The sequence below is a fragment of the Ovis aries genome, chromosome 25 (assembly GCF_016772045.2).
Source record: "Ovis aries strain OAR_USU_Benz2616 breed Rambouillet chromosome 25, ARS-UI_Ramb_v3.0, whole genome shotgun sequence".
Lineage (NCBI taxonomy): Eukaryota > Metazoa > Chordata > Mammalia > Artiodactyla > Bovidae > Ovis > Ovis aries.
The window spans coordinates 32,716,412-32,743,057 of NC_056078.1; the positions used below are offsets into that span (position 1 = coordinate 32,716,412).

A 26,646-nucleotide genomic window follows, 5' to 3' on the forward strand; every position below is an offset into this window, starting at 1 on the left:
ATGCCTGTCCCCCACCCCCTACTCCACCCTTTTCCGGCATTACTTCCGGGCACTCTGGATGCTCCGACATCCACAAACACTGCAGAGGGATCTGCCAACCTGAGTCAGGAGAGACCCGGAGAGGGGCACGGGCCACAGGAAAACGAGGCTCAGTGGTCTCAAACTTCCCCAGGCCCAAAACCCTAAAGAGAGAGCCTGTCTCACCCTAGGAGCTTCCAAGGGTTTTTCTAAGTCACAAGCATCTCATCATAAGCTTACAATTTGGGGCCCAAGTAATAATGCTCATAGTCCCATCCCTCAAGGGCAAGAAACACAGGGTCATTCACAGGGAACAACCTCCACCAAAAGCCCCTCCCCAAGTGCCAAGTCCCTGGCAGCCCTGGCCACTGATACCTGATGTAGAAACTGTCGCCAGGCAGGCCCTTGACCTTGGAGAACTCCTCGGGGCGGTACTGCACCTTCAGGCGGACACTGTCCTTGGGCTTTAGCATCTCCACGTAGACCTCCTCCACCGTCTTGCTGCGTACGTCCAGACCGCCGTACTACCCAGAGACGGGAGGCGGGGGTCAGAGGGCAGAAGCAGGGAGGCCTGGGCACCCATGAGGGGCCAGCAGTGGGATAAGGAGGAGATTCAGCATCCCCATCACTGGGCATCCATCTGCCCCACGTCCACAGAGGCTGAGGCCTCTGCCGAGTGCCTGCTCTGCCCTCCACTGCTCCCAGCAGAGACCCTGTTCTAGCCTCCCAGCCAGTAAGGCCCACTGGAAACATGGCACTTCCCCTTGCTAACGCTCCTTGCAGCTTTCAGCACCTACAACCTGCCTCCCCCATCCAACAGGAGACCCAGTGAGAGGGAGATGGCACTCGCCATCCTGGTCCTACTGCTGCCAGGCGCAGAGCATCTGCCCCCCCGATGCCCAGGCTGGGTCCTAATATGCCTGATATGCCTGCTTCCCTAATACTTACCCAGAGTGGGTCTGGGGAGCATTCAACACCCAAGGGGGATGCCAGCAGAGGCTGCGCTCCCCCGCCTCCCATGTCACCTGAGATGGCAGGAAGCCCGACACGTGGGCAGAGGGCAGCCTGGCTGCGGCTCAGCAGCTCAGAACTTACCTCAAGGATGAGGTCCCCGGGCACAAGGCCGTCGGCGCCCTTGGCAGGACTGTCGTCCTCCACCTCGGCCACAAACACCCCGTGCAGGTTCCCTCCACATAAGTGCACGCCAAGCTCCAATTGCGACTTCTTGATGAAGACGACTCGTGGCTCTGGGGTCTTCTTGGTGGCATCTCCCACCGTCCTTTCAGGAAGGAAAACGAAGCTCTTCAATTGTGCACAGGAAGGGAGGCAGGCGCGAAGAGAGATAAAACAGCGGTGACACCCTAACCATTTCCTGCTCCCCTCTCAGGTCTCATAAGGCCCCAGAACCAGGAGCCAGGAGCGAGGCGGACACAGACTCTGCCGCTAGTGGCTCGGTTCATAGGCAGGGCACTAAGATGAGGCAGAGGTGAGCACACAGCCATGGCCACACAGCCACTCAGGGACAGAGTGGACCTCACCGCCGCGATTTCCAGCCCAGCTGTCCAGCACACGTCGTGGGCTGCATCTCACCCACCTGGACTGCACTTGTTTTCCTAACTTTGTTCTCCCGAGAAAGTCAGAGCCGGGGTAACCTCCAGGCCACAACTCATTCGGCAAATGTTTACTGAGCAGTGTCTATGGCCCAGAGGGTGCTGAACCAGAAGCCACCAAGGAACTCACAACACAGGGGCGCTGAAAGGCTAGCAAATAACCTGAGCAGAGGCAACGGGGCAGCAATGGAGCGTGATGAGTGGGACCTCAGGGGAGGAGCCAGAGAGCGACAAAACTTCTGCTGCAGGCAAGTATAGCCAAGGTTGCCAGGAGAAATATCAGTAACCTCAGATACACAGATGACACCACCCTTAGGGCAGAAAGTGAAGAGGAGCTAAAGAGCCTCTTGATGAAAGTGAAAGAGGAGAGTGAAAAGCTGGCTTAAAACTCAACATTCAGAAAACGAAGATCATGGCATCCGGTCCCATCACCTCATGGCAAATAAACTGCAGATGGTGACTGCAGCCATGAAATTAAGAGACACTTGCTCCTTGGAAGAAAAGCTATAACAAACTTAGACAGCATATTAAAAAGCAGAGACATCACCCTGCCAACAAAGGGCCATCTAGTCCAAGCTATGGTTTCTCCAGTGGTCATGTATGGATGTGAGATCTGGACCATAAAGAAAGCTGAGCGCCAAAGAATTGATGCTTTTGAACTGTGGTGTTGGAGAAGACTCGAGAGTCCTCTGGACTGCAAGGAGATCAAACCACTCAGTTCTAAAGGAAATCAGTCCTGAATATTCATTGGAGGACTGAGGCTGAAGCCGAAACTCCAATACTTGGGCCACCTGATGTGAAGAACTAACTCATTATAAAAGACCCTGATGCTGGGAAGACTGAAAGTAGGAGAAGGGGACGACAAAGGATCAGATGGTTGAATAGCATCACTGACTTGATAGACATGAGTTTGAGCAAGCACCAGGAGTTGGTGATGGACAGGGAGGCCTGGCAGGCTGCAGTCCATGGGGTCGCAAAGAGTCAGACATGACTGAGCGACTAAACTGAAGTACACTCAGTGAAGGGTCACAAGAAGAGCCCTAAAGATGCCCCACTCTCCAGCCTATGACTTCCGTGAAGAGTCCATTAACGCCATGCCAGAGAAAGGGCTCCATCCAGGATTGCAGGGACAGCCTCCCAACCCAGCCTGCATAGCCCTCTCCCCTCCTCCCTTCCAGTTCCTGCAAGAACAGGGCCTCCTCCTGCCCACATTACCACTGGTCCCTCCTCCTGACTTCTCTCCATGCCCACCCTTTGCATGGCTAACCCCTGCTCGTCCTGAACACCGTGACTCAGCTCCCAGCCACGCTCCATCATGGCCCCTGGTCCCCCTCCCAGCACTTCAGCTGTGCTGCACACGCCTGTTCACTGATCTGCCACCCTCAAACCAGGAGCTCCTTGGGGGCAACACTGCTGTGGATGGCCAGAGCCCCAGCCTAGAAGGGTGAGGACTGTGGGATTCAATGTCTGAGAACAAGTGAAGTGAGAAGAGGAGGAGAAAAACAGAAGAAGTAGAGCTAAGAATGAGTCAGTGGAAAAACTAGAGAAAAAAGAGCAGGAGAGAGAGAGGGAAAAAGGACTGGCAGGCTCCCCACGCCAAATCCTGACAAGCTGGTGAGCCATCTGCAGTGCGGGGCAGCACTGGGACCCACATCCCTCAGAGGATGTACACAGGCTGCAAAAAATGACCCTCCTGGCCGCCCCGCTCAACCCAGGTGCACTGATGGAAGGCTCTTGGCAGGCAGTTACTGACCTGGAGCTGGGGGTGCTCTGCTTGGCCGGGGGTGTGCCAGGGCCCTCGTCCTGCTCCATCAGCGGGTCGATGACAGAGGGATGCTCTGGGGTGGTGGCACCGCTGCCCTGGAGAGTGGAGTGAATACCGACGGGGTCCAGGTGGGAGCTGGGGACAGAGGACAGGAAGAATAAGGAGCGGCAGGCAGCTGCCCAGAGCCATCCCTCTGTGGTGGTGCTGGGCTCTGGGATGTGAACAAAGACCAGGTCACACAGCTCTGCGATCTGAGTCCTGAGAAGAGCAAGCGCCTTGGCAGCTTGGACTCAGCTGTCCACCTGCATGATCTGCCTGTCCTCAACTTGAGGACAGACGGTGAGCCCGAGGACACATGAATCGGCTGCCCCCCTTTCCTGTGTCTGAGCATCTCAGCCCCTCCCTCCGCAGGCGCTGCAGCGCGGGGGCACCAGTGAGCCCGAGGACACATGAATCGGCTGCCCCCCTTTCCTGTGTCTGAGCATCTCGGCCCCTCCCTCCGCAGGTGCTGCAGCATGGGGGCACTTCTCTTTCTCTGCTTACTTGTCCTGCAACCTGCAGCACAAAGGCAGGTGTCCGGCGTCTGCCCATGGACAGGGGTCGGACTGCTCTATGTGAGAATCCACCAGAGGCCTCAGTGCCTGGCTACCACACACATGTGCCGGGGCTTCCTGCTTCACAGGGTGCCTGGCCACCTGTTTCCATACCCTATTTCAGGAGGGGAAGCCCTCCTTTGATATGTTTCTTCTCCAAAGCCCGAGGCTGCTCAACTCTCCCCTCACAGCAGCAGAATCCCCAAAGCTTGCAGCTGCACGTGGTTTCCTCGGAGCAAGCCACACACCTGCGGCCTCCACTTCTCCTCCCGCAGCCCAGATGCCCCTCAGAGGCCTGGGACCTCACCTGGACCGGGAGTGGCTGCTGAGCTGGTGCATGTGCGGGTTGTACTGGGCCAGAATGGTGATGGTGTCACACTGCTGCCCGATGATGAGCCGGGCCTGCTGCTCTGTGGCGCTCCGCAGGTTGATGCCATTGAACTAGGAAACACCGAGAATGGGCTCAGCAAGGAGAGAGGAGGGCACGGAGGAGGTCCTGGGACTCAGAAAGGGATGAGGGGAGGGAGAGGAGGGTGGCTTCCCACTCACCTCAAGTAACTGGTCCCCATACTCAAGGCCAGCCTGGTGAGCGATGCTCCCCCCGGTCACCTTGGAGACGTAGACGCCGCCCTTCTCCCCACTCACGATGGAGATGCCCAGTGGCTCGGAGCCCTTCTGCAGCTTCACATGGCGTGGCTCCTCCACATAGGGCCTTGGAAGAGAGCCAATGGTTTTGGGGACTCAGACTCAAAGGGAAGGTCTGGGGAGACTCTGAGGTCAGGCATGCATTCGCTATGCAGAAAGGGCCAGGGAACGTGGACGCTCCTATGACGACACAGCTGGATGGGCACACGATGAAGTCCACCTTCACACAGGGTGATGCTCAACCTCATGCAATACAAGCACGACCCCCAAGACGGACGCAGAGGCACCAGTCCCAAAGTCACAGAGTGGTCTGTGTGAACTATAAACACTGATATACGCAGGGAAAGGGCACGTAGGTTTCCACGACAGGAGAGGAACGGCCTCACGATGTGCAATTTACAAACCTCCAGTGGGGTCTCAGACGCCCTCGGAGGAAAAGAAGTGCCTTCTGGGATGATGTTTACCCCCAAAGGGACAATATGAAATATCAGTTTTTGTATTTACCAGTACACAGGGTGATGTAAATTGATCATGAGATTAAGCTGCTGCACACCCGAGGCACTTAAATGGGACCGGGGAGGCTGGGAGCAAGGTGACACCATGCACTCGCTGGCCCCAGGCTGCCACCCACCGCCCTGTGGGTCTGAGGGGCCTGGGGCCTGGGGTGGGGCCCTCCTGCCAGGCCAACCTCAGACTCCTCAGCGAGGAGGACCTGGGCCTGGCAGCCGCAGGCAGTCTCAGGAGGGATCTGTAGTGGCGGATGCATCTGGAAGGTGCAAAGGGTTAGAAAGAAGAGAGGGGTGATTGGAGGGGGAAGACAAGCACAGACGCCTGGAGTGTGCACACAGACAGACAGACAGCTGCACGACGCTGAGCCGCCAGGACCGCACTGCACGCAGCCTGAGCTCCAGGCAGAGCCACCCCCCAGGCCCCCCTCCTCCAGAGCACACGGGTGGGTGTGAATCCACGTGCAGAAGGCTGGGAGGGCAGCGGGGAGCCCTTTTGGAGGTAATCCTTCCTTTTTAACCTCCTGAATGATTTAAACTTTTATAATACGCAGAATTTTGTCAAAACAATAAAGCTTCTTTGTAAAAGAGGTTTGTAAAGTATACTTAATATTACAAATAGCTTGAAACATAACATTAAGGAGGAAATGTTTACATATATAAAATAAGATAAAATGCACTTACACTGTAAATGTAATACTTGTACGTATTACACACACACACACACACCCACCTCAAAAGGTTAAATAACAGCAATTAAATCTCTGGTTGATGATCAGTGGTCCCCAGCCTTTTCAGCACCAGGGATCAATTTCATGGAAGACAGTTTATCCACGAACCAGGGTTGGAGACGATGGTTTTGGAATGATTCAAATGCATTACATTCATTGTGCACGTTATTTCTTATCAACTGCCACCACTGATCTGACAGGAGGTACTGGTCTGAGGCCCAGATGTTGGAGACTCCTGAATTATGCAACTTTTTTTCTTTCTAAATCCTCCTGAAACCATCTCCCCCAACCCTGGTCCATGGAAAAACTGTCTTCCATGAAATATATCCCTGGTGCTGAAGAGGCTGGGGACCGCTGATCATCAGAGATTCAATTGCTGTTACTTCTTTCTACTTTTCCAGTTTACCCAGTTTTCAATAATGACAGTGTATTTTAGACTGAGGAAAAGGGGGATTATTTTTAATGAGTAATCCGTCCTTCAGCCAGGTCGCACACATGTTAAACTTGATGTCGTTTAAGCACCATGAAGGCAGGCGTCATTGACACACACAGGCTCACACACATTGGTTCTCTGTGCCCTGTAGAGGAAGCTGAGGGGATGTCCGACTGCATGTGATTCTAAGGAACCCACCTTACTGGGGGGAAGATCTTGTCCCCTCAAAGATCTGAGCTGGGGTTCAGTAAAACCACACACCCACCCCCTACCCCTTCAGGGCCAGTGTGTGCTCCCGTCTGCACACCGCAGGTGAGGCTGTCATGAACACAGCCATACCCACTGCGCCTGACTCCCCTGGGGGCCTCCTGGCAGTTACAGGCACATGCGGCTCTGCAGTTCACACTTGCTAGGCGTGCTGTCTCACAAGTTCAGACTGTCAAGTCAGAGGAGGTCTCCTTAATGACGGGCCCAGCCAGCAGCATCGTTTCTATGGCTCATAGCCACAAGGGCCCTCGGCTTTTTGGACTGAAGTGGAGGAGAGTAGCTCCAGTCCTTGTAAGTAAAAGTGTTGGTCGTTCAGTTGTGTCTGACTCTTTATGGCCCTATGGACTGTAGCCCGCAAGGCTCCTCTGTCCCAGGCAAGAATACTGCAGTGTGTTGCCGTTGTCTTCTCCAGGGGATCTTCCCGACCCAGGGATTGAACCTGCGTCTCCTGCCCTGAAGGCAGATTCTTTACTATCTGAGCCACCAGGGGAGCTGCAGTCCTTGCAAGGAATTAAATAAAGGTAAGTTTGAGCTTAATCCTATCTCCCACCAGCATCCAGAGAGAACCCTTTAAATAGAAATGTGATCTGGTGAATCCCACTCTGAAGAACAACAGAAGCAGATGAGGAGCCCACAGAGTTTGTGCAGGGAGGGATGGCCCTGAGGAGAGGCACGTCTGGAGGGACAGCTGCTTTTCAAAATGAACCAATAAATGGCCAAGTTGTACGTGTATGCCTCATACCCTTTTTTTTTTCCTATGTGTGTTTTATCTCACAATAAGCGTGGGGGGGCAGAGGTCAAGCAATGCAGCTATGTTCTGGGGTCAAAAAGCAAAGGATAAGAAGGAGCCTGATTCTAATTAGGGTAGGTTGATCGCTAACCAAGTGAGCACAAACAGACTACTCCAACCTCCCCAACTTCAGTTTCCTCCCCTTAAATGGGGTCAATGATGACACTGCTGATCACGGGCTTACACGGGGATTTCACAGCTTACTATGTGGACAGTGCTAAAACAAGGGCCTGGGAGGCAGTGAATGGCATCACTCCATCACCATGTCAGGTCGACGCCAGCATCACTTGCTGGAGCCCCCACCTCTGCCTGCGGGCACTCGGTGGAAGAGCTCACCCTGCCTCTCTGGCCAGCCAGGTGCGCCCCTCCTCCTGCATCAGGAGCACCCAGGATCTCCTCATGATGTCCTGCGGCAAGACCCCAACGAACGCAAGGCGACCCGAGCTGCAGCGGCCTCGCTGGAGGTCAACTCTGCGGGCCCTCCCCAACCCCCGGCACCTCCCAGGACTCAGCGCTGGCCGACTGCGGGGGTGCCCGTCCCCCGGGGCCTGCTCACCTGTCCTTCCTGCGCTCCCCAGGGGCAGCAGGGTTGACAGCAATCCTGGGCAACGTGGCGGCTGAGGTCTGGGGCTGGCTACAGGAGGACAGGCCTTCGACGCTGAGGGGAGACTGCGGGGGCGTGCTGCACTCCGAGTGCGACAGCGAGCCTGCGGGGTGGGCGGGTGCGGCCGAGACAGCCCAGACACACGGCCGTGAGCACAGGTGCCTGAGGCCTGCCCTGCCAGCACTCACTGATGGCGGAGGTGGTGGGGGAGCTGCGAGCGGTGCCCAGAGCCCCCACCCTGAGGACGGAGGGGCCAGCAGGGGAGGGAAGCCCTGAGGGAGGCCTCACCTCTGTCAGACCCCACGACAGACCGCGGGTATCTTGGTGTCGATGGGATTTTAATGCGTTCTGCCTTGAACTGCAAATTGCTCGAAGACCCTGTGGCTCCACAAGAAGACGATAGTTTAGGCCTGCGACTGAACAGCGCCCCTCACTCCCTCCCCACCACCCTAGGCGTCAGGAGAGACACGCGGTTACACAGAAGTAAGCGGGCCTGGCCATTTGTCCCTGGGGGCACCTCAGCGTGGGACAGTCAGGGAAAGCAGACGCTCAGTCCTCAGCATGCGAATAATCTGTGCAGGGGGAGGCTGCCGCAGAACGGCATCAAGTCTGGCTCCAGCCCTGAGCAGACGGTAACCCAGGTGACAGAGGTCACTGTGGCCTTGTCTCCACAAGGCTGGAAGCAGCCCTACAAGAGTGTCCTTCTGGGGTAACTGTCAAGCTCGACTCCGGGTGGCATTCTCTGAGTGAACAGTAACGCAACATCCCCTAGAATGACCTCAGGGTAGTGAGCAAGGCTGCTGGGCTAGAACATGGCCACCGTGGGAAGCTGCAGGAAGGCCACAGGAAAGGGCTCTGGGGGCAGCATGGAGTCAGCCTCGGCCCCCGGTCAGGAGAGGGGCCACCAGGAGGTCTGGGCATGAGGGTGTGGATGCAAAGGAAAGCTGGTGCCCACTCTGGCGAGAAGGCTCCAGTAGCGCAGTTACCGAGGCGGGCGCTGGAGGGCAGGGAGTTGGACCCATGGGAGGCTCTCATGTCAGAGCAGTCGCTGCAGGCCCTGGGGCTCAGGTCCAGGCTGAGGCGGCCCTGGTGCTGGACACTGCGTGAGAAGCAGACAGGTGAGCAGCTCGGGAGGAAGACCAGGATGGGACCAAGTGACTGGCTTTCCCGAGGCCCTCTGCCAGCTCAGAGGAACCCAGAAGACGCTCCCGGGCAGTTGAGGACAGCGATCACCCACAGCCTCATGCAGAGGGCCCTGCAAGCCCCGGGCCAGGACCAGGCTCAGTGGGACAGAGGGCTTTCTACAGGGACTGCAGAAGACTTGAATCCTGCAGGAGGTGGGCAGGGCGAAGCTGGACGGCACCGAGGACAGAGTCCTGCGCCTCCCTCAGGAACGCCCGCCCAGGAGACTGGAGAGCAGAGGGCGGGGAGACGACACAGCCCAGGTCAGGGCTGGCCTGCGGGCAGCCCCAACAGTGACCTCCTCTAGCTGTGAGGCTCCATCTGGTCAGTGCTTGCAGCCTTCCAGTGGTCTTCACTGCACTCAGGATAAAACCCAAACTCTGCATCATGGCCACAGACCCTACAGGGTTTGTGCCTTCCTCCTGACTCACCATCTCTTTCCCGGACTCCCCTCCTCTGTCCCTCGAGCCCATCACCTCTCTCTCAGACACCTGGGCTACGGCACCCACGGCCCTCCTTCCCAGAAGTTCCTCCCCCAAGTCCTGTGCGACTGGCCTCCTCTTGCCCCTCTGGTCACGGCAGCATCTCCCTGCGTGGGGTCCTCCCCATGGCCCAGTTGAACTTCTCACAGCCTAATCTGTTGACATTTTAGGGTCTTCAAGGTCACTCAGCACCATCTGATCTGAGTAGCTCTGTTCTCTCTCTTTTTTTTTTTTTTTACACCCGCCCCCCACCCCCGCACCTTGAACACAAATGGCATAGGAGAGGAAGTTTATCTGCTTAATTCTCCACTAAAACCCTCCAGAACTATTGCAGTCTGTGGCATGTAGTAGATGGTCAATTAAAACCTTAAAATCTGTCAAGTAACTGAAGCAATGCGTGACCTTGCGTCAATCTATTCAGTTTTAAGGCTCCATTCTCATCTATCAACCAAAGACAGTTAAGAGTAAGGTTGCTATAGCAATCAGGTGAGATGATGCTTATAAATGTCCGAGCATACTGCCTGGCACTCAGTTATCAGCTGCCATCACTACCATCTTCCTATAAATACCTTTTCAAGCTCCATGCTGGTAAATGAAGACAGCGACCTTAAAGTTTACTTCCCCTGGAGTCCCACTGCTTCTCTACCAAGTCCCTTCCCCATACAGAGCCCCTCTACGTACAGTGGCTATACACGAGGGTAGGCTGGGACGGCTGGGGTACAGGGAGGCATGAGCGGCCTCACATACCTGGGGTGCAACCCGTGGGGACCAGCCTCTCTGGGGATGGGTGGAGAGCTGCAAGGGCCGACCCTGTGGCTGCGCACGGTGTAGATGGGGTTCCTCAGGACGGAGCTCACAGTGCTCGGGGCCATACTCCGGGGAACCGTGCCTGGAAACGGGTAGGGTAAGACACCTGCCCCGCAACACCCAGCTAGCCCTGGACCCATGCAAGCATCTGGCCCTTCTCCATCATAAAGCAGGAGAACTCTCTTCAGTGCTGCCTATTTCCCAGAGTGCCATGCTCAGAAAAGGCTCTGAAAAGCTAAAAGATGTCACTGATACAAAATGAAAGCCTCCAGGTAGGTCAGCAACTGCTAAATCTTTGGGACTGCTCTGTTGAGGACAGGCAGCAGCTCCCTGAAACGACCGTCTCCGCTCTCCCTGAGGCTGGGTGGCCTCGTGAGCCCATATCGACCCTCCTCCCCAGCCCTGCCCTGCCAGCTCACCCACAGATGCCCTGCTGGGGTAGAACGGAGGGTTGCTGTGCCGACTGGAATGTCCAGGAGAGTAAGGGGACCACTCCTGGAGATCTGGGGAGAGCTCTCCACTGGCCGGGGTGCACTTCTGCTCCTGCAGAACCAAAGGCAAGAGGCAGTGGCTGGAAACAGGGAAACACACGGGCATTGGCAAGCAATTTCTGTCCTCTACGACCTAGCTTCTCCCACTTGGACACACGCAGTGACGCCTGGGAGAGTTCACAGCTCGTTATTCATTCATGTTGTCTTAACACGTCTGGAAGAGCAGAACTTCCTTCAGAAATACTTGGGAAGAAAACCAGACAAAGAATCTGTTCTTTCAAAGAAACAGATTTTCTGTGTAGAAGGTGGAACACGTGTATGCCTGGGGCACACGTCTGTAACAGCTCCACGTGACTTGCCAGCCACGTGAAGCTGTGTCTGCCGACAGAAGCACATTCGTTCTCCTGCTCACAGCCATGTCTCCCTCCAAAAATGACCACAGCACCTGCAAAACCTCACCCGTCCTCCTGCCAGCTAACAGATTCACACAGGCTATACAGTCTCCCTAAGCTCTTCAAGGTAGGTCCCTACCACTGGGTTCCATTGTAAAAGTCAAAAGTTTCTTGCTAGATAAGCAAACCACAGCCCACACCCAATGCCAGTGCTCCTCTCCTGGCTTCATGTTACCACCACCATGCACGCCTCCGGGGACATTCCAGTCTCCTAAGGGAGTCTGTTTCCTGTTGGCATCTACCCGCTACCCTCACCCCCACCCCCAGGCAGGTGCTGAGAGCTAAAACAGAGGAGCCAGGGCTAAGCCTGAGCTGGGGGATGCTGGTACAGGCAAGCATGGGCCCCTTCATGGAGTGCTCACAGCCCACTGCCCCACCCTCCTCCAGTGGGCCCTAATCCCCCCTGGGTCAAGCACCACCTCCAGGAATTGAGCAGGGATCACGACTGGAGCGAGCTTGGGCCGAAAGATGGGCGCGGACTTGGGCCGGCGGCGCTTCTGCCCCAGCTCGTCCGCCTTCTGGGAGGTGAGGTCCTCGTCACAGGACTTCTTGGCTGGCAGGCAGGAGGGGTCCCTGTCCCCTTCGGGGCAGTAACTTGAAGCGATGCGGACCCTGGCTTTGCGAGGGGGCGAGGCGTGCATGGGGTCCCCAGGGTCCATGTCAGGGGGCAGGGCGCTAGGGGGGCTGGTGGACGGGGAGCTGCCCACCAGCGTGGCCTCTGACTCAGAACTGGTTTCCAGCTTGTGCTGGAACTTAATGGAGTCACCTCTCCTGGGAGGTTTTGGGGGCGTCAGAGGTCCCACCCTCTTGGAGGGCAGGGGGGAATGGGCAGGCCCAGAGCCTGGGAGCAAGTAGTCTATTTTGGGGGGCGTCTGGGGGCGTTTGAAAGTGTTTGGGTCAAAGATAGATTTTCTTTGCTTTGGCTTCCTGTAAACAGAGAGCTTCTCGGGCCCCGCCATGGAGCTGAGCACAGCCTTGGGCCAGGTCCCACCGCTGTGGGTGTTGTCAGGCTCTGCCTTGTCCAGGGGGGCCTCTGCCGCCCCACAGGAGCCCACCTCGGTCTCGAAGGGCAGCAGCGGCCGCCGGCTGCGCACGTCTGCCGGCCCGTAGCCACGCTCCCCCGAGGCATCTGAGCGGAAGGAGCTCAGGCTGCGCTCGGACGCGCTGGGACAAGCCTGGGGGGAGACGGAGAAGGGTCCCCCGGAGAACGGCTTGTGCAGGAAGGAGCTGCTGCCTCCAGGGGGGCCCAGCTCCTTCCTGTCCTCCAGCCTGTCCGCGTAGAAGATGTCTGTCTGTGTGGAGTTGTTGTGCTGCATCAAATTCCGTTTATTCTGAGCCTGGACCTCTGGGCCGTGGGCTCGGTAGCTCAGCATCTTCTCAGAGTCCTTGATGTTTTCAAAGATATTCTGGCCGCTCCACGAGGCGCTCTGAGGGAACACCTAAGTAGGGGTTGCAAAGGAGTGAGGGAGAGAGCAGGTGAGACAGCAGCACCTGGAGCTGTCACGGAAAAACCCCCCTGGAGGTAAAGCCGTGGTAGGGAATGGGCCACACAGCCCAAAGTCGGACAGATGGACAGACGTGCAGGCGCACGCCTCGCCCGTGGGTGAGGCCTGTTTACAGCCTGGCCGCTAGGAACCCACAGGAGAGGCACAAAGTTCCCCGGCTTTGAGCGTTTTCTGAAATCATGTGCACTGTGTTCTGCTTAATTTTTCAAACGATTAAACAAAATGTAAAAGCTTCATTCTTAAAAGGTATTTCTTATAGTATGCCAAGGCAACGGCATATTATTCAGCAATAAAAAGAAACAACCTATCAGGCCACGAGAAGACACTCAGGAGCCTTAAATGCATATTACAAACTGAAAGAAGCCAATCTGAAAATGCTACAGAGTCCAGCTATATGACATTTTGGAAAACACAAAACTACAAAGATAGTAAAAAGATCAGAGGCTGCCAAGGGTTACGGGGAAGGAGGGGATGGATAGGTGAAGCCCAGAGGATCTTTAGAGCAGTAAAATTATTCTCTACGGTAGTGTGCTGGTGGATACATGTCCTTATACGCTTGTCCCAACCCATAGAATGTACTCCAAAAGTGAATCCTCATGTCAAATGAACACTTCAGTCAATACTAATGTATGAATACTGGCTCATCAGTGGCAACAAATGTACCCCCACTGACACAAAATGAACAGTAGAGATAGTGGATAATATGAGAACTCTCTGTACTAACATAACTTTTCTATAAACCCCAAACTGCTCCCCTAAAGGTCTGTTAATTTTTAACTAATACTTTAAAATATCTCCTAATGAAGTAGATGAGCCTATTTCCAACCTTCTTAGAAAAGTTGACAGGAAAGCACAACGAATGCCCTTAAATCCACTCAGATTCAAAATATTCTGCCAAATTGTCTATACCTATTTACCCTGCAGAACATTTGCCAATGAGTTACAAATATTATGACATTTCACCCCAACAGCTTCAACATGCCTTTCCCTCAAATAAAGCCATTCTCCCGTATAATCTCAACACCATTATCATACCCAGGAAAAGTAAAAATTTCCTAAGATCATCTAATTATCTAGTCCAGATCCAAACATCCTTCATAGCTGGGTTGTTTGTCCGTTTTGGGTTTTTAAACCAAGATCCAATCAGGGTTAGTGCACATCCTAGACTTAGAAATCAAGACTTTTCCCCCAAGGATCCCAGTGATGTGGAGAAGCAGCTCGGGAACATGGAGCTGAGGCTCTGCCCACCCCACAGATGGTGAGAGCAGAGCCAGGGCAGGGTGGGGCGCTTACCTTCAGGAGGGACAGGGTCAGGGAGTCCTGGCAGCTCCGCAGCAGAGACTCACACTCATTCAGAGACTTGTTGTCCAGTGCAATGCCATTGATCTAGGGCCAACAAAGAGCCGGTCAGACTCACGCCAGGCCAGGGGTTCTGCCCAGCTGCTGACCCATGCTGGACAGCGGGCCTGGTTATGTAAGGTGCCCATGTCTGGAGCTGGCAAAGGAGAGAAAGCCCCTCGCCAGTAAGGCCCTCAAAGTCCAGTCATGGGGCTTCTGAAGCAAATGAAATACACAGCCTTAAGAGCACTCTGGGGATGGGACTCATCTGGCTGGGACCAGAATACCAGGGATCCCAGGGAGCATCCCACCCCTGCTGCTTCCTGCTGTGTGATGCTGGACCACGGCTCAGAACTCCTTCACACGCAAAGAGGAAGAAAAACGTGTTTGAGCCCCCAGGAGTGGGAGGAGACTGAAAATGAGGTCCCGGCGTGGGAGGCCACAGAGGAGCCACGTGACAGCAAGCAGCATCACAGAGACTCCCACAGCCCCACGTGCCCGAGTCTCTGCCCACGCCCCCCTCAGACTTGCTCCAGTCCTTTTTAAAAGCGTACACGCAGTAGACGACCGGTGATACTGGGGTGGTGCTCTTGATGGAGCACCACTCGGCATCACGGACCACGACATCAGCACAGCCGACCACGTGACAGAGCTCACAGCATAAAGCCAAGTGAGAAAGGCCATCTCAGATGGGCACACACTCTAAATCCTACTTACATAATATCCTCCAAATGACAGAATGATGGAGCTGGAGAACAAATTAGTTGCCAGAGTTATGACAGGGGGTGGGGGGCGGAACATGCTGAGGACTGTGGAGGTTAATATAAAGGGTAATTCATTGTGAAGTATGACGGAAATCAAACCAATATTGTAAAGCAATCACCAATCAATTAAAAGTAAATAGAATTATAAAAAATATAAATAAATGTTAACATGAGGGAGATCTTTGCAGTATTGGACAGTTCTGTATCTTGATTTTTTTTCTTAATCTAAAATGTGATAAAACAACAGAAATCTATACATAGACACTGTGCCCGCATCAACCGTCTGGTTTTGATGCCACAGTTACATAAGATGTAGCCAACTGACGTAACTAGAGGATGGGTATAGAGGACCTTCCTGTATTATCTTTGCAACTTTTTAAATACTCCTTAATATCATAACTGAGCTATCTCAGCAATTATTTGAAAATCAAAACTTAAAAATATATATTCAGAGTGATTATCTTGGAGTGGTAGATTAATTTTTTGTTTTTTATCTTGGAAGGGTAGATTAATTTGGTTGGTTTTGTTTTTCTTTATAACTTTCCTACATCTTAAAAATTTTCACAACGGCCGTAAACTCTAGCTTGCCCCCATATCTGAAAAACCGCTGGCAAAGACGTGACATAACAAGCTACCCCAAACACTGCAGATGAGACTGGAAAGGCCACAGCTTCCTTGGAGCACACGGAGAAAGGTCGCCACGTCACAGGATAAATGCTTACAGCCTCTGATCCACCAGTTTCCCCCGCCCCCCCCAGAACTATACCCCATGGGAATACACAGCAGTGGCCACACAGCACTGCTATAGAAGCAAAAATGTCCTGACCGTGCATCAGGGGACTGGCTCAACAGCCACTACGGAGCATGCAGTTTATTGAAACGACCAGATTTAAAGATGCAAATCTGGAAGAACCTCAAGGCATGCTGTTAAAAATAAAAAGCAAGGTTAGCAGTAGCACAGTATATTAGGACCACATCTGAAGTTTAAAAAAAAAAAAAAGTGGGAGCTTAAACTGTAAGATAATAAACATTTGTTGCTTCAAAAAAAAGTGGGAGATACAAGTTTTGGAGAGAAAAACACAAGGAGTTGTTAAAAGTGGTTGCCACCAGGGTGGGAACTGGGAGACAGGGAGTCTAGAACCGGGAAAAAGAGTTCCCAAGACTTACGGCCACGATCCTGTCTCCCACGGCAAGGGACCCCTCCTTCGCAGCTGGGCTTCCGGGCACCACGGCGGCAGCATACACTCCATTCTCGAGACTGATGCCACTGTCTGCAAACCACAGAGGCCCACAGTCAACCCCCGCCAGGGTCAAACAGCCCTCCGGCTATCTCCCCTCATCTTTGTGAGATCAACTTATAAAAGGGATGTTGGCAGACTATGAACTATCCATCTCAGCACCCACCCAGGTCAGACTATCCATCTCAGCACCCACCCAGGTCAGACCATCCAGGGGCCTGATCACGTCTGGTCTAGTGAATCAGTCAGTCACAGCAAGACGCAAGACCCAGACGGTCCCCCGGCGGGAAGCACACACACTGCAATACCTTGTTCTGGGAGTAAGGTACGCTTGAAAACACTCGCACCCTCTCTGCACAAGAAAGGGTACGCTATCCATCTCCACGGCCCCTACCTTTATGCCCGCTCAGGTTGATGTGCAGTGGTGTGACCACCTTCCCACCCAGGGACTTCCTCCGACGCACAACCATGTTGATGGCCCCCTCCCCATTGAGAAGTGCCTTGATGGCCTGCTTCTTGTCCTTGTTGATGAGGTCCACGTCGTTGATTCTCAGCAGCCAGTCATTGACCCTGAGGAGGGGCACAGCCAGGTCACTGCCTGAGAAAGCCTTGGGACCAGGGGAATGCCTGTTGCTCCTCTCGGGAGCAGAACACCAGAAAGCAGGTACCCCACAAACACATTCAGAAAGATTTCCTCTTCCGAGAGGGTAGAGTAGTTAACCTTGTAGATGTTGCAGCCTGGGTTCAAATCCACGTGCTGCAACTTACTGGCAGTGTGACGTAGCCCCTCTGGGCCTCAGGGTTCTCATTTGTAAAATGGAGGCAACAAGCACCTACCTCATGGAATTGCAAAGGTTAATGAAAAGTGACTGAACTTATATAAAGTGATTGAACTTAGCAGTTCACAAGCACTATGTAGGTGCTAATTGTTATCATTGCTATGTCATGGGATGAGCAAGCAATGCATATTCTAGACTCTCACACACACCACCTGAGTCCCCCTTTAACACACAGAAGTAAAAGGAGAAAGATCAGATTCAGAGGCAATTTGGAGTCGGTGTGTCCTTTAAGAATAGGGTTAACAGTTGAACCTGCAAGCTTCAGGTTGCTTCTAAGAGCCCCCCAGATCCTAGGATGCATTCATTTAAATGCCAGCTGGTGGTCTCCCTGGTGGCTCAATGGCAAAGAACCCACCTCTCAATGCAGGAGACAAAATGTTTGATCCTTGATCCATGAAGGTCCCACAGGCCATGCAATTACCAAGCCTGCGAGCCACAGCTATTGAGCCTGTGCTCTAGAGCCCAGAACTACCACTACAGAGCCCGTGTGCCCTACGGCCTGTGCCCTGCAACAAGAGAAGCTGCCGCAGTGAGATGCCTCCACACCACAAGCAGAGAGCACCCCTGCTCGCTGCAACTAGAGAAAGTCTGTGCAGCGAGGAAGACCCAGCACAGCCAAAAATAATTTCCTTAAAAAAGAAATATCTTATCAATGTCACCTGGCTCTCCTCCAGGTCCTCTGCATTAGGTCAAAGGGAAACGTCCCCCTCCCCGCCAGAGCCGGGGTCCTGACGCTTACCGTAAGCGGCCATCAGCGATGCTTCCTTTGTCCACCTTAGTGACAAATATGCCACAGTCCCCCGGCAAACAAGGCTCGTTCACACCTTCTGCCATATCGAACCCAAGTGCTTTCAAGTCAATATCCTCCTGCCAAGAACAGCAGCAACAGCTCACTTTAAGCAGGGGTGAGAAACACTTGGCACATACACCTCTGGCCACTCACTCCAATGCGGGGGTTGTCCCTTCACTCTGACGGGGCACTTGGTCCCCAGGATGAAAGCTCTGAGCAGCTGTGATCCACCCCTCTCTGCCACTGCAGACGCACAGCCCCCTCGTGCTCTGCTCTCCATGCACTGCCAACATCTGCCGGGGGACACAGGAGGCCAAGCTGCGGATGCTACCTGGCTCGGACAAGTGCTGGCAAAGGATGCATCTGCGCCCTGGGAGCAAAAGCTGACCTCCCAACTCGCAGCCATGAAGCTGGAGGGCACTGTGAGAGGGCCGGCCCCCTCTCACTTCCGTCCCAAGCCTGCATGTTGAGGAGAGCTGGGGAGAAAAAGACCTGCGGGCAGTTTACCGTCTCCCTTTCGAACTCCACAACTTCTGTTTCCCACTCCATAGAGTCTGTGTCGATGGCCGAGTCGTGCGAGCTGTGGGCCATCAGCTGCCGGAACCGGGCCTCCTTTTCCAACTGGGATTCCATCTGCTCCCTGCAGACGAAGAGAGAGTCATGCCAACGGCCCTCTGGGAGGCAGAGTATCCCAGCCGAGTCCACTGCGAAACGAGGTGGACCACGCCCATCTCCCTCACACTACGCACCAGCTTCCTAATAAATCCGAGGGTCAGGTCAAGGCTTCCTGAATCAGTGGGTTTTCACAGTTTTTAAGCCTCAGAAATTTGCCCCAAATTTATCTAGGTAGGGGTTTAACGCAATTCTGATAGAAATGCCAGGAAGACTTTTAGAATAGCCAAGACTATTCTAACATGTATATAGAAAGGCAAGGAATTAGAATGACTAAACTGATTTTTAAAATAAAGAATAAAATGGGAGGGATCATTCTACTTGATTTCAAGACTTATACAGCTACAGAAATCAAGGCTGTGTGGAATTGCCAGGAAGACAGAGACATGGATCAATGGAACAGAATAGAAGACCCAGAATCAGCTCCACAAAGCACAAAAGATACAGAAGTCATTCCATAAAGAAAGCACCGTCTTCAACGAATGATGCTGGAGCAAGTGGACATCATGGCAACAGACTCTCAACCTAAAGCCCATACCTTATGTAAAGATTAACTCACGATCTATCATAGATTTAAATGTAAAACTATAAAACTTCTAGAAGGAAAGTATAGGAGAAAATCTTTGAGATCTAAAATAGATTAAGGGTTTTTCAGACATAACATAATCCATTAAAGTTTTTAAAAAATCAATACATTGGATTTTATCAAAATAAAAAGCTTTAGCTCTCAGAAAGACTCAGGGAAGAGGATGAAAAAAGACTCAGAAACCTTGTAATCTTCCCCAGCAACACCCTTCTTCCTAAAACCTGGGCCCAGATGGCCTTCCGACTTCATCATCACTGCCCTGACACCCTCGTGCTGCACGTTCACCGCACGTGGCTCAGCTCTCGCCCACTATGCAAGTGTGCTGCTTCTGCAGACGGGGGGCTTCCTGGGCAGCAGCACCAAGTCCCTTGCCTGCACCCCACCAGTTAAGAGAACTCAGCACCGAGAAGGCGCAAATACAAATGTGCTGAACAAACAAACAAATGGAACTTGACATTTCTCAAAAGTTCCAGGCAACTCTGGCTCAATTACTGTACGAAACCTCTTCCCGTGCTCAAGCACCCCAGGGCTCCAGGCTTTGCTCTAATTTGATTCTACCGCTTGCTAGATCCAAACTGGGTCCCTGGAGAGCCTGCCTTTTTGCCTCTTAACCTCCGGGATTTTCTTAGAGTGCCTAAGTCCCAGGGCTTCTGGGTTTTCATTGAGCAAATGAAGCTGTTTGTCTCATGTTAAGAGATGCTGTTGAACAGGGAGGAAGGGGAAGCAGTCACCCCCACTTCTGGAAGGCTTCGCTTGAATGTGCGAGGCTTGCACACCCACTAGCTTCTCACCACCCTATCGGGTTGGGAGGTCTCACGAACAGACAGAGAGCCACTGCTTCTCAACTACAGAGTCTGGTTCCTGTTCTGAACTGCAATGATGGCTGTTGGGATCTGCCAGTTTCTCTTTTTCAGCTTGGATCTTTATATTTTCTATACACTGGGAGAGGCTACCAAGTCTGAAGTGACGTCCCTGGAGCAGCACTGCAATCAAGTGTCTGACGCCCCACACAGCACAGTCAGAGTAGACTGGAGTGGTAGTAACAACCACCTTCAAACGCTGCTTCACAACCTGTCATCTTTCTGGCCCATCGCATACTGGTCTCTCAGATGGCCCTGCCTTGGGTCCACCTCCATGTGCTGTGAGCCCCCACAGGAACCGATGGCTTGTGCCTCCCCCAGGGCCTGGTCCACAAAGAACAGGTACCTTGCAAATCCTTGCTGAGTTGGCGAATGAACGAGGGAGGGAGAGGGGGAATAATGGACAACACATGCTTGCCTGTCCCCCAGCGGACTGCCCGGGACAGGGGCCTTCCTTCCGATGCCCCTGTGCACACGGTGCCCGTCCACCTCCACAGGCTCACCAAAGGGCCGCTGCCACTTCTGTGCTGGTCTGAGGATTTCTAATTAACTCTCAACGTAGAGGCAACACTGGGACACATTTTATGGACTGACCGAGTAAGGGGACCGGCGGCCAGGCCTGCCCATGGGGCTGCTGTGCTCTGGTGGGAGGGGGCCCCGTGCTCCCTGGGTGCCAGCTCATCCCAGTAGCGCCCACCCCAGCATACTTGAGCTCCTTCAGCTCCCGGCTGACATCGTTCTTCTGTTTGCGAGTGTCGTCCAGGCTGCGCAGGGCCTCAGCCAGCTCGCTCACTGCCCGGTCCCGCTCCCGCCTCAGGTTGTCACAGAGCGTCCTGACAGAGGGGGCAAGGGGCAAGGTCACTGTGAGGGGCAGGGGCGGAGGACTCATGGCCTGCAGTGAAGCTTGCAGCCCATGCTCCTAAACACCCCGGATGCCTGCCTCGGCCCCAAATGCATGAGAGGAGTGCTTGAGAGTCTGGAGACAAGACCTCCCAGGCCAATCCCACACAGGGACAGAGGGGACACCTTGGATCTGGCAGAGGGGACAACCCCATGGTTACCAGGCAACAAGCATCTCATTCTGCAGTCCAGAGTTCATCCCACAATTTCACCCTCAGTATACCTGGGGTCAAACACCATGCTCCCGCGCTCCCAGCCCATCTGGCAAGCCCCAGTGCTCCAGCACCGACCACATGCTTCATGCAGGTTTTTCTAGAGTTGCCCTCCACCCCACAACTAGATGGAGCCCCCCATTTGGACAGAAATCATGTCTTACGCATCTCTGCAGCCCCGAGCCCTGTGCAGGTAGGCTTAAAAAGTCTCTACTAACAAATGTATGGCCTCTGGGATCCCAGGATCAGCTTGGTCAGTCAGACAGGAGGTGGGGACAGGTGACCCAGCAGCAGGGGAGTCTGTGCTCTGTGCCACCTGCAGAACTGCATCCTGCCACCGGACGGACCCTGAACGGGCAGGTCCCTTCCTCTCAATGGCCCCAAGTCCCCTCCAACCCTGAACCTTTATCTCCCGATCAGCCCAGAGTACATCTGTCTCTCCAAACGGCCACAAGTTACAAAAAGTCTCACTGACCGGGTTCTCAGTCATCACCAGCAACACCACGCCACTAGGGCCTCTCCTGGCTTTACTCCAGGCCAAGCTCCAAGTCTACACTCAAGGGCTCCCCTCCAGCGGTCCTCACCACCTGCCCTCAGGAGCCCTGTCGGCCGTTTCTCCTACTGACTCTGGAAGTGTGCACCCCACTCATGCCACACCCAGTCCCAGGCCTGCCCTGAGTTCACCAGCCACCTTTGTTCATGATGGTCCCTCAGGCTGCAGGACCCATCACCTTCCTCCATTTAGAAAAAATGCCACTCAAGCTTAAGTTCTGGCTCGAATGCCATGCTTCCTGGGGAGACCTCCCTACCTGCCCCCCAGTTCCCTGCACACCCCCACGGGTTTACTGTTCACGCATCTCCCTCCCCGCATTGCCCTGTTCCATGACGTTGCTCGGCCCCCGCACAGGCATCACACACGCCCAGGAGCCTAAAAGGCTATTTCTCTCCCAGGGTCTCCTTAAAGCTCAAGGGACACTGGTTGTCAACAACCAATGAATACTAGCTGTAAGAATGCAGTTCTGTGATACAAATGAATTTACTTACCAAATAGAAAGAGAGAGAAACTTAGAGTTACAGAATGAACCTCTGGTTGCCGGGTGGGGAAGGGAAGGATGAGCGGAAGGGAAAGCTAGGGAGTTTGGGATGGACATGTACACAGTGCCATATTTAAAGCAGATAACCATCAAGGACCTACTGCGTAGCACAGGGAACTGTGCTCAATGAGATGAGCCAGCCTGGATGGGAGGGGAGTTTGGGGGAGAGTGGATACATGTGTATGTACGGCTGAGTCCCTTCACTGTTTATCTGAAACTATCACAACATTGTTTGTTAAGCAGCTATACCCCAATACAAAATACAAAGTTAAAAAAAAAAAAAAAGAATGCATTGCTGAAATGTCAGTTGCACCAGAAGCCCCCTAAGCCTGGCCTTGCGCCACTTCACGAGGGTCTATGCTCTGGACACAGCATGCACTTGGACATCTAGGGTGAAGGCAAACAGGAAGTTGAGATGCAATGGAAAATTCCAAACTTTCACTATGAGGCGAGACTGGGGCATCACCTAGAGTGAGAAGGACTCGGGTCACTCCCACCAGACCTGGAAGTAAGTGGTAAAGACTCTGACACTCCCACAGACCCACTGCGTTGTGGGGAGACCTGAGCCCGTGGGGGCCCCAGCGCCCATACCGAATGCTGTCCCGCTCAGCCACGATCTTGTCCCGCTCCTGGAATGCCCAGTCCCGCCGGCACTTGGCCACGTCTGCCTCCTGGAGGGCTTCCTTCAGCTCCTGGCACAGAGCCTTGCACTGCTTTCGAAGGATTTCAGCCTCCTTGTTGGCTCTCCCGGCGTCCATCGTCACTGTGTCTTTGATCTGCAGGGGGACAATGAGCGAGCAGAGGGGGAGGTTACTGGGCCTTCTGGTCCACAAGTGCCCTCCGACTGGTGCAGGAGCTGGGGCTGCACTCTTAGGAGCCGGATGGAGGGAAGTGCTGGGATCCCAGCCAGAGCCCATTCCGACACACCCCAAACCGTGACGACACGCTCCACAGCCATGCTCAGACCCCTAGCGATGCTGTACTTGTGTTCACTCAAACTCTCTCAGCCCCTCACAGAGCCAGGACTGGAAGCCTGGCCCCTCCTCTGTCCTGGTCTCAGAGGCCCAGGTGAAATGACCCCCAGAGGGCTCCTCCTAAACCCCACCTGCCACTTCCGGGATGTGTGTCTTGCAGAGAGCCCTCTGCATCTCTCTAGACAGTGCTTGTGGCAAATCGTGACACGAGGCCCCACTGCAGTGAAGGGCGCAGCACTGGTCACGGCACTTCCCCACCCGCTGCGTCTACAACACAGCTGTCACACTCTGGCACACAGTCATTGCTAAGTCTGAAAATCCACTGACTGCTATGTTTGCTGGGGAAGTCCTAGGTGTCTCAGTTCCTTTAAAAAGCTGAAATCTAAAGGATCTGCTTCTAGACCTGTTTCCAAAGCACGACATGCTCCGTTAAAATTTCAAATCAAACTCTTTGAAGCATTCATACAGAAAGCTCCCTCTGTGCTTCCACAATCCTCAGAAAACATGAAGAATATGAGAGACAATGAAGTGAGTGCCTACTGCTAGAGTAACTCCTAGTCCAGCTCAAACGCTTTCTGAAGAGGTGAAATACACACAAGGCGAGAATGCTCCTCTGGGTCATCGTCCACCTCCCCCAGTGCCTCGCCTCCTATCCCCCTGCTCCCCACTGCTCCTTCCTCACTTCACACAGTACCTCCCCGCTCATACCATGCTCCCCAACTTTCTACCAAATTCAATCCCCCAAGCAGGACTGGACATCAGAGATGCAGCTGCGTTCAAGGAGCAGTAGAAAGCACTGCCAGTCCAGGTGGCCAAGCTTGCCTTTCAAGGGGACAGCGGCTCTGTCAGACGGGCCTGTCTTAGGAAGCGACCCAGTCTCCGGAAGGACCTCTGTGAAAGGCAGCAGCGCCCCATGGCTTCCCTGGGGCAGCAACCAGTTTCCATGTCCTCCTGAAGCCAGCAAGCGTTCACGGAACCTGGCAGCCCATGGCCGGAGGTTGGATGCCGGCCCAGGTGAAGGAAGTCCCTGGCTGTGCCCTCTCTCAAAGGTGGGAAGCAAGGAAGAGAGGTGGCAGAGCTGACCGGGTGTCCAGAGCGAGGCAAAAACCCTGACAGGGCCCCCACCTGCTCTTTCTTTGCACAACCCACTCTGGAGAAGACAATAGGGTGAGTGGGAGGCAATGAAAGAGAAAAGAGGGTAAATAAACTGGAGGTACAGAGAGGAGGTGGGGAGCATAGGAAGGCACACGTGTCAGAAGGAAAAAGAACCACCAGCCCTGTTGAGCAGAACAAAAACAGTTCTGAGATCTGGGCCCTGGCCTGGCTCAAGGTCCATCTCAGGTGACCCCGCAAGAAGTGGCTGCTGGAGAGGGGTGGGAGCAATCCTTAGGGGCCTCGCAGGCCATGGGGAGATAAGACCCTCCACGCCCATACCTCAGAGCCAAGATGGCCCAGGCCAGAGACTTAGTTAGCCTCTTCTGTCCAGACGGGGAGTGGTCTTGTCCCAGAACCCAGACAGATTCCAGAGGGAGCCGATGGTTTCAGCTGTGGAAGCTACAGGGGTGGGGGCTGGGCTGTCCTCACCTTCTGACTGGGATGGGTGCCCAGAAAAGATTCCTGTCTCAGCGGACAGGCAGACCTCATGTGTGGCCAGTGCCCCCTGTGAAGGTTCAGGGCTCCAACTGGAGGCACACGTGAGCCCTGGCAGAGTGGGCGACACGGGCCACCAGACCGAGCACTGCGGGGCAGCCGGGGGTCTTCCTCCACCCCCGTGCTTCTGCATTCCTGCCAAGAGCACAACTGACCTCTATCATCTCAGCCAGGTGGCTGCTGGCCTATCACAGCCTCACCTTCAACGGCTTTAACACACTGTCCTTGACGTTGTAGTTCAGGGACTGACTCAGGCATTTCTGATGTTTTTACTCTTCATCATTTTGTTTTCCTTATTTGGTATCAACATTTTCCCCAACAATTAAGCTCTCATACCAGAATATGAAAATGAGGTTGATGTTTTCTCCAGGGCAGTCACCAAGCCACAACATATTATATTTGCTTAGTAAGAATCTCTTCAATTACCTAGAATAATAGTCCAATTCAGAGTCAGACAGTACGTTGGTAGATAGATGTCAGGAGCCGTGGGTGGGGGTGGCGGAGGGATGGGGAGTTAGTGTCTAATTGGGACAAAGTTTCAGCTTAGAAAGGTGAAAATTCGAGAGATGAATGATGGTAAGAGCTACATGACAATGTGAATCAACTTAGTACCACTGAACTGTGCAGTCCAATACCATTAAAATAGTTTGTTTTATATTATGTGACTTTTACAGCAATTAAAAAAAAAAAGAATATCTTCATTATGGTCTTTTATTCATCAAAGAAAAAATATTCCTTTTCACGATGGCTTTCACCTTGATGATGTGGAGAAGTCTCACTCTCTCTGCATGAAACTGTCATTATTTGGCCCATTTTTGCCTATAAAAACAATTTCATAGGATGCACCCTAATCCTAACAGGGTGGTAAAGTTCAGATGGGCATAAAAATAACCCTGATAATAAAGACTTAACTCATCCCTACTTTACGCAGATACTATTCTAAGTGTGTTTTCAATGTTAATTCAGCTGATGGTTGCAACCACCCTGTGAAGCGGATGCTGTAGATGAGGCAACTGAGAGGCCCAGAGCTCTGAGAGAGGTAAGAGGTCACGTGGTTGAGGAGGTCTGCCCTCCAAGCACTGCTCCCAGCACTGCCAGGGCCTGAGGCAGCATCACTGTCCAGAGAGAGGCTCCCCAGGCCCTGGCCACCCCTCGGGTATCAGCCCTGGCCGCCCCTGGGGTATCAGCCCCGCCTCAGGCTCAGTCCAGGGGGCTCTGGCTGCAACAATCCATGCATACACTCTCTCTGCCCAAACCGCCCGACCTTTAACACCTTCTTTTCACTTTTCACAGGCCAGTTTTCAAGCCTTTATTCTAATGGACCTGCAGAGCAAAGTAGAATTGAGAAGAATGAATGGAGAACTACTCCAGTGGAAAGACAATCTGCTCTGATCAAGTTCAGCAGCAACAGAATGCAAAGGCAATCTCAAATAGGGAGAGTCCACGGGCCTATGTCCACGGTCCTGTGCTCCGACTCAGCAGAACACACCTGGTCATAGGAGTAAGCAGTGTCAGCAATGAGGCCTGGGTGGCGAGGCAGGAAAGATGCAGAGATGCCACACTGGTCACTCAGCAGTCAAGCTCAGCAGCTCAATTTGGATGCTCCTGAGCCCCACTCTCTGCAGATATGTCCCCCAGGAAGCAAGGCTTGAAAGGGCCCTTGGACTCAGCCTAGTAGACCATCTTCCCATCAGGAGCCCAACTACCCCTCCACAGAGCAGATTCCTCAGATGTCGGGGGAAAGGAACACTGAGTGTGCTCTTCCTGACTCGCAAGGCCAGATGTATCTATGGCTCTGGGACCCTAGCCTTGGGATATCTTCTTAATGAGCAAGTCCTTGAGCTGACT

The 26,646-nt window shown here is 53.6% G+C and overlaps 1 protein-coding gene across 10 annotated transcripts in view; it reads right to left on the bottom strand.

The window, feature by feature from the left end:
• The window catches only part of DLG5 (discs large MAGUK scaffold protein 5), a 120,670-nt gene that overhangs the window by 12,294 nt on the left and 81,730 nt on the right, over window positions 1-26,646 (bottom strand). For 8 of the 10 annotated variants that reach the window (XM_042240982.1, XM_015104464.3, XM_060406548.1 and 5 more), the window contains 18 exons: window positions 22,766-22,950; window positions 20,676-20,801; window positions 18,358-18,490; window positions 17,800-17,927; window positions 16,616-16,791; window positions 16,151-16,254; window positions 14,175-14,267; window positions 11,796-12,815; window positions 10,853-10,976; window positions 10,374-10,515; window positions 8,949-9,061; window positions 8,251-8,340; window positions 7,915-8,065; window positions 4,536-4,698; window positions 4,294-4,427; window positions 3,382-3,528; window positions 1,114-1,297; window positions 394-542 (listed from right to left, as the gene is read on the bottom strand). In XM_042240982.1, the coding sequence (XP_042096916.1) occupies window positions 394-542; window positions 1,114-1,297; window positions 3,382-3,528; window positions 4,294-4,427; window positions 4,536-4,698; window positions 7,915-8,065; window positions 8,251-8,340; window positions 8,949-9,061; window positions 10,374-10,515; window positions 10,853-10,976; window positions 11,796-12,815; window positions 14,175-14,267; window positions 16,151-16,254; window positions 16,616-16,791; window positions 17,800-17,927; window positions 18,358-18,490; window positions 20,676-20,801; window positions 22,766-22,950 (3,362 nt within the window). The remainder of the gene's footprint in view (window positions 1-393; window positions 543-1,113; window positions 1,298-3,381; window positions 3,529-4,293; window positions 4,428-4,535; window positions 4,699-7,914; window positions 8,066-8,250; window positions 8,341-8,948; window positions 9,062-10,373; window positions 10,516-10,852; window positions 10,977-11,795; window positions 12,816-14,174; window positions 14,268-16,150; window positions 16,255-16,615; window positions 16,792-17,799; window positions 17,928-18,357; window positions 18,491-20,675; window positions 20,802-22,765; window positions 22,951-26,646) is intronic. The other 2 variants (XM_027962304.2, XM_060406552.1) reach the window with 1 other exon arrangement.